The sequence below is a fragment of the Toxorhynchites rutilus genome, chromosome 3, assembly GCF_029784135.1.
Source record: "Toxorhynchites rutilus septentrionalis strain SRP chromosome 3, ASM2978413v1, whole genome shotgun sequence".
Taxonomy (NCBI): Eukaryota; Metazoa; Arthropoda; class Insecta; order Diptera; family Culicidae; genus Toxorhynchites; species Toxorhynchites rutilus.
The window spans coordinates 232635873-232651551 of NC_073746.1; the positions used below are offsets into that span (position 1 = coordinate 232635873).

General features: G+C 40.4%; 1 protein-coding gene across 3 annotated transcripts in view; it reads left to right on the forward strand.

Moving 5' to 3' along the window:
* Positions 1–15679, forward strand: part of LOC129774902 (hemicentin-1) — a 723141-nt gene that overhangs the window by 280610 nt on the left and 426852 nt on the right. For all 3 annotated transcript variants that reach the window (XR_008742804.1, XM_055778958.1, XM_055778959.1), the window contains exon 3: positions 2952–3081. Coding sequence is in view for 2 of the 3 variants with exons in the window: in XM_055778958.1 (XP_055634933.1) it covers positions 2952–3081 (130 nt within the window). In the remaining variant the exon portion in view is untranslated. The remainder of the gene's footprint in view (positions 1–2951; positions 3082–15679) is intronic.

A 15679-nucleotide genomic window follows, 5' to 3' on the forward strand; every position in this document is an offset into this window, starting at 1 on the left:
TTAGTAAGGAGAGTAACACCGATGAGTGGTGTTAAATACCATTAATTTAGCTTTAATCGAAACAGAATTCTTTTGAATATGATTTCCGTCATATGACTATACCGAATGGCTAGTTTTTCTTCTTTTTGAAGGATTCTGCAGCTTCTAATGTCCAACGCATGATTTTGCAGCACAATCCACGGGTCCATCACGCGAAATAATTAATTTGCCGAAGCTTTCTTCCAAAAAAATAATGAATTAGGCACGCTCGGTGTAGCATGATGTTTTGACAGTCTTGTTGAAACCACAGCTCCTTCACATTAAGTACACTTAACTTTTATACAAAAATGTCAGTAATCATGGTGATTTCATAAATAATGTCAGCATTAAAAGTTACATTCCGGCCGGCAACATTTTTGTAGAATAACCGATCAATAAAGCCAACCATAACCATAGCCGACCCATAAAGCGCACCCAACAGTGACTTTTCCAGGATGCAACGGTGTTTCGAGAACGACACGAGGATTTTCCTCGCTCCAAATGCAACAGTTCCGTTTCGTTGACGTATTCCCGATGGATGATTGTTTCGACCGTAAAAATGACGAAGTGTCAAATGGGTTTTTCGAACCGAACCAAGGTTTCTGTAAAAAATCTGCTCAATGTACAGACGATGTGCAGATATCAGTCTTTTTATCATGAAATTATAAATAAATCAAACTAAACACAAAACAAGTTACAGCCTTCAGAATGGCGCACATATAAAAAAGTGAGGCCAATTTAAAGTGCAATACGTATATAAAAAGTTCTACACAAAAATATTGGTTTTCGTTTTTCGCCTTATACTTATATCACAATCATAACCATCATAATACACTTGAACCAATAAACGGTTACTGGGAAATTCCTTTAATACCAGTTCAAATAAAAAGTAGTATGAACAAAATTGCTCTGCACCGAACATTGAATTCAATGCTTCAACAAAAATCCTCATAACCCAAACCATTCACTCCTGCAGATGTTTTCGAATGGTGTTCGAGAGAACGAATGTCACATGTCACGGGCCGACAAATAATAGCTCCATCAATGCTATGTCAAAGCTGATTAACGGGCTCCTCGACAGGCAATTGTCTTCCCCAGTAGCGACCGGGCTCTCGAATCGGTGAGAATATCACTGCAAGTAATTCTCTGTCATTCATCAATTTCACCGCAATCAGCTGACCATCATCATCATCATCATCATCGTCGTCGTGGCCGTCACTGTCGCTGTCACGAACCCGCCCAGGGTGCATTAGTTCAGTCGACTTTATGGGAAAAGGGATGAGAATTGAATCCGGCCAATATCATCATGCTCATCATCAGTAGTGTGGCGCTACCCGGTGTTCTTGTCAACCGTGACATGCTTATTTCAGTCTATTAGGTTGAGAGGCGGCCATCGATGATGCTCGCAAACACGAAAGTTGGCCACCATCGGGGCCCAACACGATGTCACGGAATCGAACAATAAATCAAGCAGTAAATTTGATAATTTGTAAATAAATTAGAGCATTACTGTTAATGTTCTTCGTATCGATTTGCGGCACGTTTCCTTAATTCAGGTGTTCCACTACTGTTTCGTATATGTTAACAATCCGTCCGCCGATCGGATGGGTGGTACTAACGTTCACGCAGATATAATTAATTCATTAGCGGTCCGTTATGTGTTGAAATAATCGTGCCACACGAAACTTTATTAGCAAGTGGTGAGCGAACTGTTTTGAACTGGTATTGAAATACTCGAAAATTGATCCCTGAACTTGTTCTTCATTGAACTGAAAGTTTTCTATTCTGTTTACACATGCCGTGTACAAATGTTCCCATCACACCAGCAAACCTCTAGGAGAATTGAAAGTAATTATCCCACCGTAGCGTTTCCAGATAAGTTCATACATATGCATTAGACACAGCTTTCGAGAAAGGCAAATACTACTGACGGAAGGCGTTCACAAAATCCGTATTCCGCCGGTGGGAATTATAACTCGCATGCAAACTTCAACCAGTTGTCGAAGAGCAGAGCCATCGAGCAGCGCCGTTTTTGTTCTCTAATTCCAAACGGTAGCCTCCTGAGTGGGATAACATCAGACTACCATGAGCCACCACACGTGCTCCATTACCCTGGTCCTCACGAGTCGGGAAAATACGGTTCCGCAGCTCAGTAATAATCATGCAAATGTTGATGATAATGACTATCGTTACCGAATCGCTTTACCAGCTTCGTTACAGTTCCTGCCGTGGCATAAGGCAAACACATTCGGACGTAGAATGACGTCCCTACATCCTTCATCGGTAATGACCGCGTGCGTGTGTTCCACCGATGGAAGATCCTCGGAAGTGAAAGTGGAAGTAAATAACCGTGTATGTACATCTGTTGTTAGAAGATAATATAAATCCTCGAAGGGGCAGCTGTTTGTCAGGTCACGCTATTGTTTGTTTTGCTTAGTAATACCAACGGAGCGAAATACACCAAACACCAGAAACGCGATATACACACATGGTCAATGTTTTAATTGTCAGTCATAAAGAGTAAAAAATGCCTCTTGAATCCTTGCACGTCGGCATTTGCACCAAAAATGTTAACCTTCATCCCTAGGCAGCTCCCACGAATACATATGAGAGCGGATATGTGTCCGCACGTTGCCATAGAGTGGATAATCAAAATATTTATGATTCATTATTATGCTGCTTTAATGGAAAACATTAATTAATGTTCTTTTCACGTGCGGGACTTTAAAGTGAAAATTTGTGCACACCAAACTACGACGGTAGTGGATCAGGTGTTGATCTTTTTGGAATTTATGCTTCTGTCACATATTCTGGTGATGTTTTATCTCTCTTGCGGTGAAATTTGTGGGACAGACATGTGTACCGCTATTGTTATTTTTCACGTATCATCATTTAATGACACTTGATGTGTTTTCTCATTCTTTCTTCCTCAGATGCACCGGTGCACGTGGAACGAGTACTAGTCAATGATACCGCCCAAATCAAGTGTGATGTGTCCTCCAATCTTCCAAACGATAGGATACTTCTTGTCGTATGGTACAAAGGCAACGTGCCTATCTATAGGTAAGTGAATAAATCCATCTCAAATCCAGAAATTTATTTCGGTCGATAACTTCGATATCGATATAAAAGAGTTGGCCAGGAAATTAATCAGTTTGATTGGTATGTAGAATGTCTAGAGGCGAATGAATTATAATTGAGGGGCTTAGAATGAAAGGGGTGTAAGTGATTTGATCGATTTCTCTACATCGACTCTCTCTCTCTTTTGGTCATAACTTAGCTGCAAATACATTCCCAGCTGTATTTGAAAATGTGGAAGATAGGTCAGAACCTCATTTATCGGATTGTATAGCAAACTTGAATTGGAACGTTATTGCAGTTGAGTTATTAACTAAATAAAAAGTTGATTAAGAGAAATCGATCAAGTCACTTACACCCCTTGCATTCTGAGCCCCTCAATTACCATCTTAGCATCTGTAACGGAAATCAATCAATCAATCAATTCGCGGTGACAAAGGTTAAATATTGACATCTACTGTGGTATGAAGTAATCAACTCTATCAGATCATCAAGTCCAAGAGTAGTTTTAAGTTGTTAAACTTTGAACGAAATTGTTCGAACACTTGAAATACGTTGTTCTGATACTTACATAATCATGTTTCTTTTTCCTAACATTTTAACCAAAACTCGTCATTTCAGGGGACCGACCGGTAGCCTCGCACCGGATCAAATGATCAAATGAAAGGTGTCACTACGCTGGTAATTTGGTTATATGGTGACCTTTTGTCTGCTCCCTTCATTCTTCCGTTTTGTGTTTTCAATGCTTAAAAACAGAAAAAGATAAATTTTTGATTAATTATAAATTGTCTTGGAATGATCTAAGAGATGATCTTAGGTGGTTTCACTCTATTCTCCCCAAAGATTTGACGAGAGCAGAACTTAGCATCCAAAGAGATCAATTTATGGCCATAGAATGCTTAATATACAGAGTGGCGCACAGGTCACGCAATGCTCACTAAAGAAAAAAATAACGATCGCACTGCAACTATCGAGCGTGTTGGTTCCAAAGCGGTTCAGTTGACAGACCCATATACTTTTATGAAAAATTTCCCCCACAAAATGTATTCTATGTAACAATGTAACATATTTGAGTGATGGAAAATTACTGAAAAAAGTCACAGGAGGTTGTGTCCGACACGACCGCATAGTTGATGTAGGATAACGTTAGGCTGTCTGTCGCATGCTGATTTTGGAAATGTTTGAAAATATATATTGTTAAACTCTTTGATGATGATCTGCTGGTACTGAAAAGGGCCGTTTGGTCTGGTTGTTGGGTATTTTTGTTCACTTCACCAGTGTTACAATCGAGCTTCCGGTATCAGTGATAGAAAGTTGTTTCAGCTTCGATGCAAGTTTCGGGATCGGCACTCATATTGCGTAAACATTTATTGAGACATATTTACTCGCATAAAACTTAATGAAACAACAATTCACTTCTGCTGTTTTATTAGCAGCGGTAGCTTTTTTCTCTGAGCCGCTGCTGCTTATTTCTGCTTTGACGTCTTCGGCTTTCTAGAGTTTTCGTTGACACCACCACAGCGAGCAAAACGACGGATAGCGAGTTTGATACACTGGATGTTGTCATGTAAATAGAACGATTCTTGTGATACGCTTCGATCCTTCTTTGCCTTCCTTGCCGCATGAAGTCGCGTTGGTTGATGTTGATTTGATGTGACCACACTTGAAACACTAAAAACAGATGTTTACCGACCAGAGCGTCGAATACCGCCGCTGCTGCTGCTACTGGCACTAATGTTCGATGTGAGACACAATTGACAATTGTTGGCCTCTCAGATTCGATGCTCGTCTTGAATTTCACTGCTGCACCTTCACGATGTCAAGAAGCGCGTTCTCGTACTTCTGACGGTGAGAGCGTGCCCGATACGCTCCGCTCGTGATAATTACTGCTTGTTTTGTATCATTTGGTATGTGTGAACTACGCGCCTCCTACACGCTTGCGATACAAATACAGGGTTTTCCAACTTTAAATTCCGAAAGTAAATTGAAATAAAACACGCTTAGAATTCGAATTTCGATGAAACTTTTATTTCAAATTAAAGTTTGGTTTATGCCATTATGTGTGAAATACAACATCATTCAAATGTCCACCTAGGGCTTCCTCGCACACCTTGATCCGGAACAGGTAATTTTCGATGACTTTCCGGCACATATGGGGCGGTATCTCGGTCATAACTTCACGAATGTTGTCTTTCAAATGTTCAAGAGTTTGCGGAGAGTTGGCATAGACACGGTCTTTCGCATAACCCCACAAAAAAAAAGTCTAGCGGGTTCAAATCGCATGATCTGAACGGCCAATTGGCATCATCAAAACGCGAAATTATGCGTCCCTCAAATTTCGTTCGCAATATGGCCATGTTCGGTCGTGTTGTGTGGCACGTGGTGCCGTCCTGCTGATACCACATGTCATCCGTATCCATATCTTCAATTTGTGGCAAAAGAAATCGGTTAACATGCGGCCATAGCGCTCACCATTCACAGTTACCGTCTCGCCGTCCTCATTTTCAAAGAAATACAGCCCGATGACTCCACCAGACCATAATGCGCACCAAACAGTGACTTTTGGCGGATGCAATGGCCTCTCAACAATCACGTGTGGATTTCCTGAGCCCCATATACGGAAATTTTGGGTGTTCACATAGCCACCGAGCTCGAAATGTGCCTCATCGCTGAAGTAAATTTGATGCGAAAATTCTGCATTTTGCTGCTGTTGTTCGTTCACCCAATCGACGTATGCCCGACGCATTCCATGGTCACCACGCTCTAATTTTTGTACCAGTTGGACTTTAAATGGATGTAGGTGCAAGTCCAATGCAAAATTCGCCACAATGATGTGTTTGACAAGCCCAATTGCTGAGCGTGGAATCGAAACATTCGGGTCATCCTCCACACTGGCAGCAACAGCAGCAATATTTTCGGTCGAACGCACATTACGATGATGCACAGGTTTCACAATATCCGCTACGGATCCAGTTTGTTCGAATTTATGCACTACATTAGCGATTGTGTGCTCTGTAGGCCGTCCATGACGACCAAAATCCGTCCGTAATGTTCGAAAAACATTTGCCGGTTTTTCATCATTTTTATAGTATAATTTAACAAAATTAACACGTTGTGCGATGCTAAAACGATCCATATTGTAAAATGGCAGACATTCAACTTACGATATGACGCTTTGATTGACAGCTATGTCAAACGGTTGTCAGCGCCGGGCTGTATACTTTCGGAAGCCCGAAATGGAAAACCCTGTATGATGAAGCGCCTTATGAACCTGTTTCAAAATAATGTCGATGTTTTGTTTCTACACTTCGCTGACGATCGTACACACAGATCGATCGCTTCTCTAATTCGTCGAAGGACCATGGCGCACATTCACCGTAAAACACAACTCAATACAAAGTCAATTTTCACCCTAAATTTTAGCGGCACACAGCCAAACCAGCAGAGAAATTTCAACGGCTAAAACACGCCATTGATCGCTGCAGAACACGATGCTGGCATACGGACGACAGGATCGAACACGTTTGTTGGTAGCTCACAACGCAACGGAGGAAGTAAATTACGTTGGTCGCCCTGTTGATCAGATTGAATTCCACTGCTGCTGCTGGGACACTTCTTCAAAAAAAAGGCAGTTTTAATTTACGTTCTTACTCCTTTAATTGTCACAAACAGAATGAGACAAACTTAAATCTACACATCCTTACACACTAACAGAAACTTATAGCTACACTTCTTAAATACAATGTGTGTGTACGATCGCATCGCCGAGTGCAGCCGATTGCATCTTCGTTTCTGCCATCTTCAGCAGCTTCTACAAAACTACGCAAACCATCGACCCTTGTTATGTTGTTATCTACTAAACAGTTATTTTCAAAAATTTGATGCACTCTAAAATAATATTTTAAGTAATAAACAAGCACAATGAATAACATAATTCCGTAGTCCTGCACCAACAATGCGGTTGCGTACTGGACACCATTCCCTATATATATTGTTTTGCGTCGAATGATTCTTCCATCGACGTGAATCTATTATTCTCTTTTAGATCTATCAAAAGCAATTAAGTCATAATTTGCAACAATTCCACGAACTGTATAGTTTTGAACCGACTGGTTCACAATTGCGTACAACATAATTTCCAACTGGTAAAATAATAGATCTTATACCCTTGTTAAATGTATATATTTAACAATCGATTTATTGAAAACCAAGTTTGGTGAGCGTGTTATCTCATGAAATGGCCCAGTCAATAGGCCGCCTCGGTCGTGCGATTTGACGCCGTTAAACTATTTCCTGTGGGGCTACGTCAAGTCTATGGTGTATGCCAACAAGCCAGCGACTATTGATGAACTTATTGAAAAACCCGATATTTTATCTTCAAATTTTAAGATGTTATTTGTCTTCTCAATGAACACATGTTTCATCACAAATTATTTGTCTTGGAACATATAATAGTGTAATTCTGCAGAAACATTCCGAGTGAAAAGCATTTGCGACATTCTCAAAGCGGTAGAATCAAGACAAAAAGCGGTAGAATCACATCGTTTACTTTTTGTATCGTTATTTCGGTTATTTCTAGAACCCTAAGCGCAAAAAATCACCAAAAGCGCAAAAAAAACTCGAGAATATAGTGGAACACTACTAAAACCGATACGATCCTTTAGCAATATCCGACCAAACTTTAGCGAGCGTCGGACGGCATACATTTTCCTGGGGCGTTATGTTTGCCCGGTTAATTTTTATTTTGCAATACAATACCGCGCCACAATATTTCTAGCCTACTACCCTTTTCTGAGTGGTTGTTTCTGATGCAGTCGTTTTCTACAGCGTTTTATTCCGGGAATATGAAGGACGCAATAAAAATCCTTAACTGAGAAATCACCTTTTGCTTTTGCTTCTCCTGCACTTGCAGAGCGTTACTTCGCCGAATATAAATCGTCGGAAAATTGGTCGACGAATGGTTTTCATCAAAACATAACAAAATTTATTGGAAAGAAATTCACAATTTGCCTGAGAGATGGTCGAAATCTGTAGAATCAAACGGGGATTACTTCAGATAAAAATATTTTGAGGTTCTTCTAACAATTTTTATAATAAAAGATGATGATGGTCCCACCTCATTCCCCTACAAAGGTTTGAGCGGGACGAGTTATCTTATTGATAATTATTATATTACGGTATTTATATTTTTCATGAACTAACCAATATGCAAATTGAAATTGAAAGGAAAACGGACTGGTTATCTCGCAGACATAGATCACTAATCGAAAGAACAATATAAGCCATTATCTGATCGTATTTATTCCATGGCATGTCGAGAGAATTTCCAACCCGGGAAGACCCTAGACCGATCGGGAATTGAACCCAATACCTATGTCAGTATTAGCCACAAATTTACAAGGGAATTCCCGCTTTATCAGATCCCCGGCCACGATTCTATCGTTTCCGAGTTCAAGCAGCTGAGCAAACCCAAGCCTAATTCTAGCCGATACTTCAGGCCCACTACTTATCCCAAGGCATGTCAAGAAAGTTTCCAACCCGAAAATATCCTTGACCGATCAGGAATTGAACCCAATAACTATGTCAGTATTAACCTTGAATTTACAAAGGAATTCCTGCTTCACTGGATACCCGAAAACGGTCTGTTAATCGTTTTCGAGACCAGACAGCTGAGCAAACCTAAGCCTAATTCCAGCCGATACTTCAGGTCCTACATTCAACATGGAGTATAAACGTATCAACCTGAAGTCTGCAATGAGATCCGCCATAACACAGAAAAATCTCGTTATCTGTTGAAAAGATGAATTTACGAGTATTCCGTTTGAGCTATCCCTAGCTTCATTCCGATTTCCACATACAACCCCTTGGAATGCTTTTATTTTATTCGCGATAAACTACTTTTGCTTATGCTCGATCTCAAGTATTTCTATGTTTGACAACGCGCGCGGGCTCAAACTATTGCAGACTTCACAATTATTGAATTTTTTTAAATTGAATTGAAAAATTGAATTTAAATAAAAAAAAACAATTAATACCATCATCATCAGTCTTAATATAAAATGAGTAATAAAAAGAACACACTCACACACAAAAGACAATACATAATTCATTATATGAAATCATGATGATGGTCCCCTTACAAAAGTTTGAGCTGAACGGGCTCTTGTTGATAATTATATTTATATTGAAATTTATTGTACTATACAACTAACCAGTTAAAATATTGAATAAAAAAAAACAAGAAAGAGATGAACTGGTTATATCACAGGCATAGATTCCTAATCGAAAGAACTACTTAAATCATCATTTTGACACATTTATTCCATGGCATGTCGAGAAAATTTCCAACCCGGGAAGACCCTAGACCGATCGGGAATTGAACCCAATACCTATGTCAGTATTAGCCAAAAATTTACAAGGGAATTCCCGCTTTATGAGATCCCCGGCCACGATGCTATCGTTTCCGAGTTCAAGCAGCTGAGCAAACCCAAGCCTAATTCTAGCCGATACTTCAGGCCCCATAACTTATCCCAAGGCATGTCAAGAAAGTTTTCAACCCGAAAAAAAATCCTTGACCGATCAGGAATTGAACCCAATACCTATGTCAATATTAGCCTTGAATTTACAAAGGAATTTCTGCTTCACTGGATACCCGAAAACGGTCTGTTAATCGTTTTCGAGACCAGACAGCTGAGCAAACCTAAGCCTAATTCCAGCCGATACTTCAGGTCCTACATTCAACATGGAGTATAAACGTATCCACCTGAAATCTGCAGTGAGATCCGCCACAACACAGAAAAATCTCGTTATTTGTTGAAAAGATGAATCTACGAGTATTCCAGTTGAGCTATCCCTTGCTTCAATCCGGTTTCCACATTAAACCCGTTGGAACGTTTTTATCTGATTCGAGAAAAATTTGTTCATGTTCAATCTCATGCTTCTCTATGTGTGTAAACGCGCGCGGGCTCAAACTATTGTTTAAAATTAAATTTGTTTGTACGACTAAAGAAAAAAAAATACGACTTAAGTTCCGCAAACAATTAACATACCATCATCATCATAGTCATAAGTTAAGAAACACAAATATCCGTTATAACTTCGTCATCTTACATGCTAACATTGATTAACATTGATTCTATACTGGGTTACAAATCCAAAGCATGCTTCAAAAACTCTTTGCAAATACTATGGAACCTTCGAAGATTTGTTGCTGTCTTTGCTTCATTTGGTAATGTATTGTAAAGTCGATATCCTCTGTAAAAAAAGCGAATTTTGGGTACAAGACATTCGAAAGTTCATGGCTCTGAGGTCACTTGCTTGTCTTGTGTTATATCGGTGCATATCTCTCCCATACGTTATCGTGTTTTGTAGATAATTCGGTGTCATACCGTTAGTCATCTTATAATGAACGTAAGCGTGCAGTACTTAATACGCTGACTCACTGACATCCATTGCAGGCATTCGAGCATAAATCTTAGTCGATCACATCTCAATATAAGGCGCATCGCCTTGTTTTGCACAATTTGCATTCTTTGCATTTGCCTCTTATTTGCAAGAAATAGCACAGATGCACAATAATCAAAATGTGGAGCAATTAGTGCCTTATAGATAGTAATTTTACTTTCAAAGGTCAAGAATCGATTAATTCTACAGAGCACTCCATATTTTTAAGCTGCCTTCTTTATAGTATAGTTTATATGTTCGTCAAAGTGCAGCGTTTCGTCAAGAATAACGCCAAGATATTTGATCGATGATGCTCTTTCCACCGTTTGCCCATCAATAGTTATATTCATTGTCAAGATTTCGTGTAGATACTACCATATAAAGGGTGTGTCACATCAAATTGCACCACGGAAAAAACGCTGTAGAAATTTAATTTTTAGGAATTATATCTTCAGCTTTCGCTTATAATCCGATAAGAGTGTATAGATCACGTTGGCCATGCTTCACTGTCAATTTTTCGTAAATTTGGAAAAATGTCGTCGAACGAAAAAGAGCGTCGTGAATTAATCCTGCGCACTCATTTCGAGAATCCGGAGTTGTCACATCGGGACATCGGTAAGGGTGCTCATACACTGTTTGACCGAAGCCAAATATTTGACTCTTTTTGACAGATAAAATTTGGTCAACGTGTACTGATCAAATATATTCTACACAAAACACGACAAGCAAATATTCAATTATTGGATGCCTAAAATATTTTTTCAGTCTGTTCTTCGAACCTGTCGGTACATGGTTAGGTTACCTTGGATATTTCAGTTTATTTTTTTCCATGTTCGGTGTTTGATATAGTTTACTACTGTTTAAAATTGAAGAGTGGCAAACAAAATAGTGTTTGTACAAATATGAAATCAAACCTTATCTGTCAAAAAATATCAAATATTTGACCTCCGGGCAAACAGTGTACGGCCACCTTAAGATGCTGGGAATCGTCCAATCCACGGTCAGCAGAGTACTAAAACGATACTTCGAGAACCTAACCATCGACCGGAAGGTGAAGAACGGCAGAATGGATGCTCCGTCAGTGAAAAAGATCACAAGCGTGATCCGAGAAGTTCGGTCCGGGATGTCGCCAATAAGCTGAATTTGTCAAGTTCATTCGTCCAGCGGACCAAGCAGCGGGAGGGCCTGCGTACATACAAGGTTCAGAAGGCTCCTAACCACGACGAAAGGCAAAACATGGTGGGGAAGATGCGAGCCCGGAAGCTGTACACCGAAATGCTGACGAAGCCGCATTGCCTGGTAATGGACGAGAAACCTACGTCAAAGCGGAATTTCGTCAGCTGCCGGGCCTGTTGTTCTTCTCCGCAGAGGACAAATTCAGCGTTCCGGAGGAGATTCGCAAGCAGAAACTATCCAAGTTTGCCAAAAAGTACATGGTATGGCAAGCGATCTGCTCTTGCGGAAAGCGGAGCGCCCCCTTCGTGATGACCGGCACGGTAAACGGGCAGGTTTACCTTAAGGAGTGCCTACAGAAGCGCTTACTACCACTATTGAAAGCAGCACGATCTCGCTTCGTGCCACTATTCAAAGGACGTGTTGGAGTGGGTCAATGGTGCGAGCATACGGGCTTGGGCTCGAAGTATGAATAAAAAGAAAATGCCAAAAGTTGTTTAATAGTTTTTATTTTACTGTCTAAAATTTTCAAAAGAATCGGTCTACTGGGCGAATTCCTACAGCGTTTTTTCCGTGATGCAATTTGATGTGACACACCCTTTACTTCGTTTTGTTTATGTTTAACTTGAGTTTCTTCCATTTCAACCATTCGTCTAAGTTTAGCAGTTCATGGTTCATCTTTATATAGCAATCTTGCAATGTATCAGCTACAACGAAAATAACAGTGTCGTCAGCAAATAAGTTTACGTCACTGCCATTTAACACCTGTTTGATATCATTGATATAAAGCAAGAAAAGCAGCGGCCCCAGAACACTTCCTTGAGGCACACCCAGATTCACTGGTACCGCCGATGATTTACTGTTCCTATAAATAGTGATTTGTGTTCGCCCTTCCAGGTAACTTCCAAACCAGTTCAATACAGGTCCAGTTACATTATAATTGGAAAGCAAGTTTAGTAACTTATGTCGATCAATAGTTTCAAAAGCCCGTTTCAAATCAATAAAAACACCCAATACTACTTTCTTCGCCTCTATAGCCTGTTTCCACTTCAAGAGCAACAAATTGAGAGCCGTTTCACAAGAGTGATTTTTTCTAAACCCTGACTGTTCATCTACCAGTATCCCATTTTCCGTTATATGTTCCAATAATTGATCTTTGACAACAATCTCTAGAATCTTTTCGTACAGTGGTAACATATTAACTGGCCTACGGTCTTCTGGTTTGGATGATTTTGGATTTTTTGGAATCGGTATGACAACAGATTTCTTTTATTCTGTTTTATTAATATCATCAACACCTGAACAGTTTCTTAAATCCATTACTACCTTCCTCAGTGTTTCCATGCTGATGGTTCTAAAGCATCACAATTCTGAAGACAGACTAGGAAAAGCAAAATTAAGTCGATTTGTAGAAAATACAATACCATTGTGGATTTCCTCCACACTTGACGTGAAAAATTTGTTTAGCTTTTCTACTGTTATGAAGTCATGTTCCTTATTACCGTCGAATTCAATGTCGATATCTCTATTTCCGCTTGGATTACATAAAGTTTTTATTTTTTTCCACAGTTTCTTTGGATCATGCTGAATGGCTCTGATTTCATTTCAATTAAGATTTCAATCAATTAAGTGTTTTCTTCATCGAAACACACAATCATCTATTAGCTTGAATATCGCATTTCACATAGCAACACAGATCACGAACGCATATGCGCCTCGTCATGGGCACTTGACATACGGTGCGGCGAATGTCATCCCCGGCGTATTACTCCTGTTGAGCAAAAATGATGTGGCACTTTTGCTACTCTCACGAAAGCCTCCTCCCTTCCCCCCTGGTTGGAATCGACTTCAAAGACTTATCTCCGGTCATGCTTTGAGCTTACTTCGGCCTGGTGCATCGTTTTTCCTGGCACGTTCCGCGTTAAGTTTCCTCCGAGGACCTGGTCTATATCCGCACTAAACCATCAACCGTTCTCTTTTCCACTCGCGCTCCCGGCTCAGTCCGCTTGGGATAAACGGCAGCAGTGGCGCCTAAAAAATGTCCTGTATTTTTATGCTAAGTATGCGATGTGCATAAATAACGAGCATCCCCCCGCGCCACCAGGGGATCTGCTCTCATCTTCGGCGCAGATTCCGCTCAGGAGAACAGCAGGACGAAGGGTGTAGTCGGCAAGCAAAACACGCTATGCTTATGAATTCGCAAGCATCTCTATCTGCAGCCAGCGCCCAGGGTGAAATCCTTCCAAACTGTTCTATCGGTGAGGTGGCAGGTGTGCGGAGTGGAGCAGCCGGGGGGAAAGTATCGTATGAATATTATCTATCTTCTCGATCCTCGCCAATCCACCAATCCAATTTAGTGGTAGTCACTTGCTTCCACGGCCCCATTTTCCCGCCGAGGAGAAGGAGGGTTAGACGGAAACAACCCTCGGGGGAAGAATCGATCTCGGGCGGGAGTGCGATACCGGGCATAATTGGGAAGTGTCGCTTTGTATCGAATGATTATTGGGTTATGCAAAAGTTGGCAAATCTCGTGGCAGAGATTCTTCATTGCAACCTTTTTTTTCGTTTCACGGAGAAGGAAGAATTTTAACGGATACTTCTATCGTGAATTTGGTTTTCCCCTCAATAACAGCCCGCGGGTACAGATATAATCTGTGATAGTGTCACACTTTCCGTGCAGAGGAAAGTGAAACGAAACTGTTCGCGGAGTGTTGGGAATACCATCATTAGCAGAATAAACGTTGAAATGGGAGAAAATAAAATGTAGGATATCTCACCATCAACATATATCACCATATTTGCTTCGGGAGGGGAGTGAAAGTGGTGTCAAATACAATACTCGCTTTGAATATATTTTACTCCTTGTTTGTCTGATCTTATGTCCTTGGCGTATAATGTTGTTTATTTAAACCATACACTGTTTTTTCTCATTTCCAATATTTAAATATTTGTTCTTCACGTTGAATACTCAAATAAAATTCAACACCACAATTTCTTCATTACATTGCAAAACCCTGTAACGAGTCCATAAATATTTGCGTATCGTATTACGTTTAGTAATCGCTAGCTCTCGAGGAAACAGAATTATCGCCAGGGTGGCGAACGTCGTGATACATTTTCGCTCGATATATTTATGTTTGCTAGGCATCCACGCTGAAAATAGACGACATGTTTATGCTGAAGACATTTTCCATTGAACATGTAAATTATGTATGTAGACAGTGTCAGTTCTCTATTCCAACGGAAGAAAGCAAGACCTATGGATCGTCCCATACGTGCAGAGCACTTCGGAGTAAGAGTAAAAAGATAGAAAATTGTTTTTCCTCACCCCTGACGCTAGCATTCGACAGAGGCTGTTATCGAAGAGGTTCAAGTGGAAAAGAGCTTCTCTCCAGGTGACATCTTCCAGCCGGTGAACCGCGACAAACGAAACAGACCACCCGTAACCAGCCGCTGTTCACATATTCACATACTTTGCCTCCTCCGAACCCGTGTTTCCTGGCATGATACTTGATACTTGACTCTTGCATCGTGTGAAAAATATACAGCGATGAAATTATCGATATGTAAAGCATTTTTCTTTTTCGCTCACACAGTTTGTCACCAAAAGCGACCTGTGCTCTGCAGGGTGCTCAGGCAGTAGCGAAAAAAATCCGAAGATTGATGGTCTGAATATTTCATGATCAAATCATAATTTTTGCTGAATCAGCCAACGATGTACGTTACATGCGAAGCTGTAATCATAGTAACAGTGATCACTAATGATGCATTTTGGAAGCTCCGATGTAGGCGTATCGATTCAGCGATAATCTTGTCATGAAATGCATCGATTATGAACGAGATGAACACTCTTAATACGCTGATAGGAACGATACCACAGTGAACGTGATTGATCACCCATAGCAGCTCTTTTTTTTTCATTTGCTTGAAATTCATCATTCAGACATCACTTGAGTTTGAACTTGAT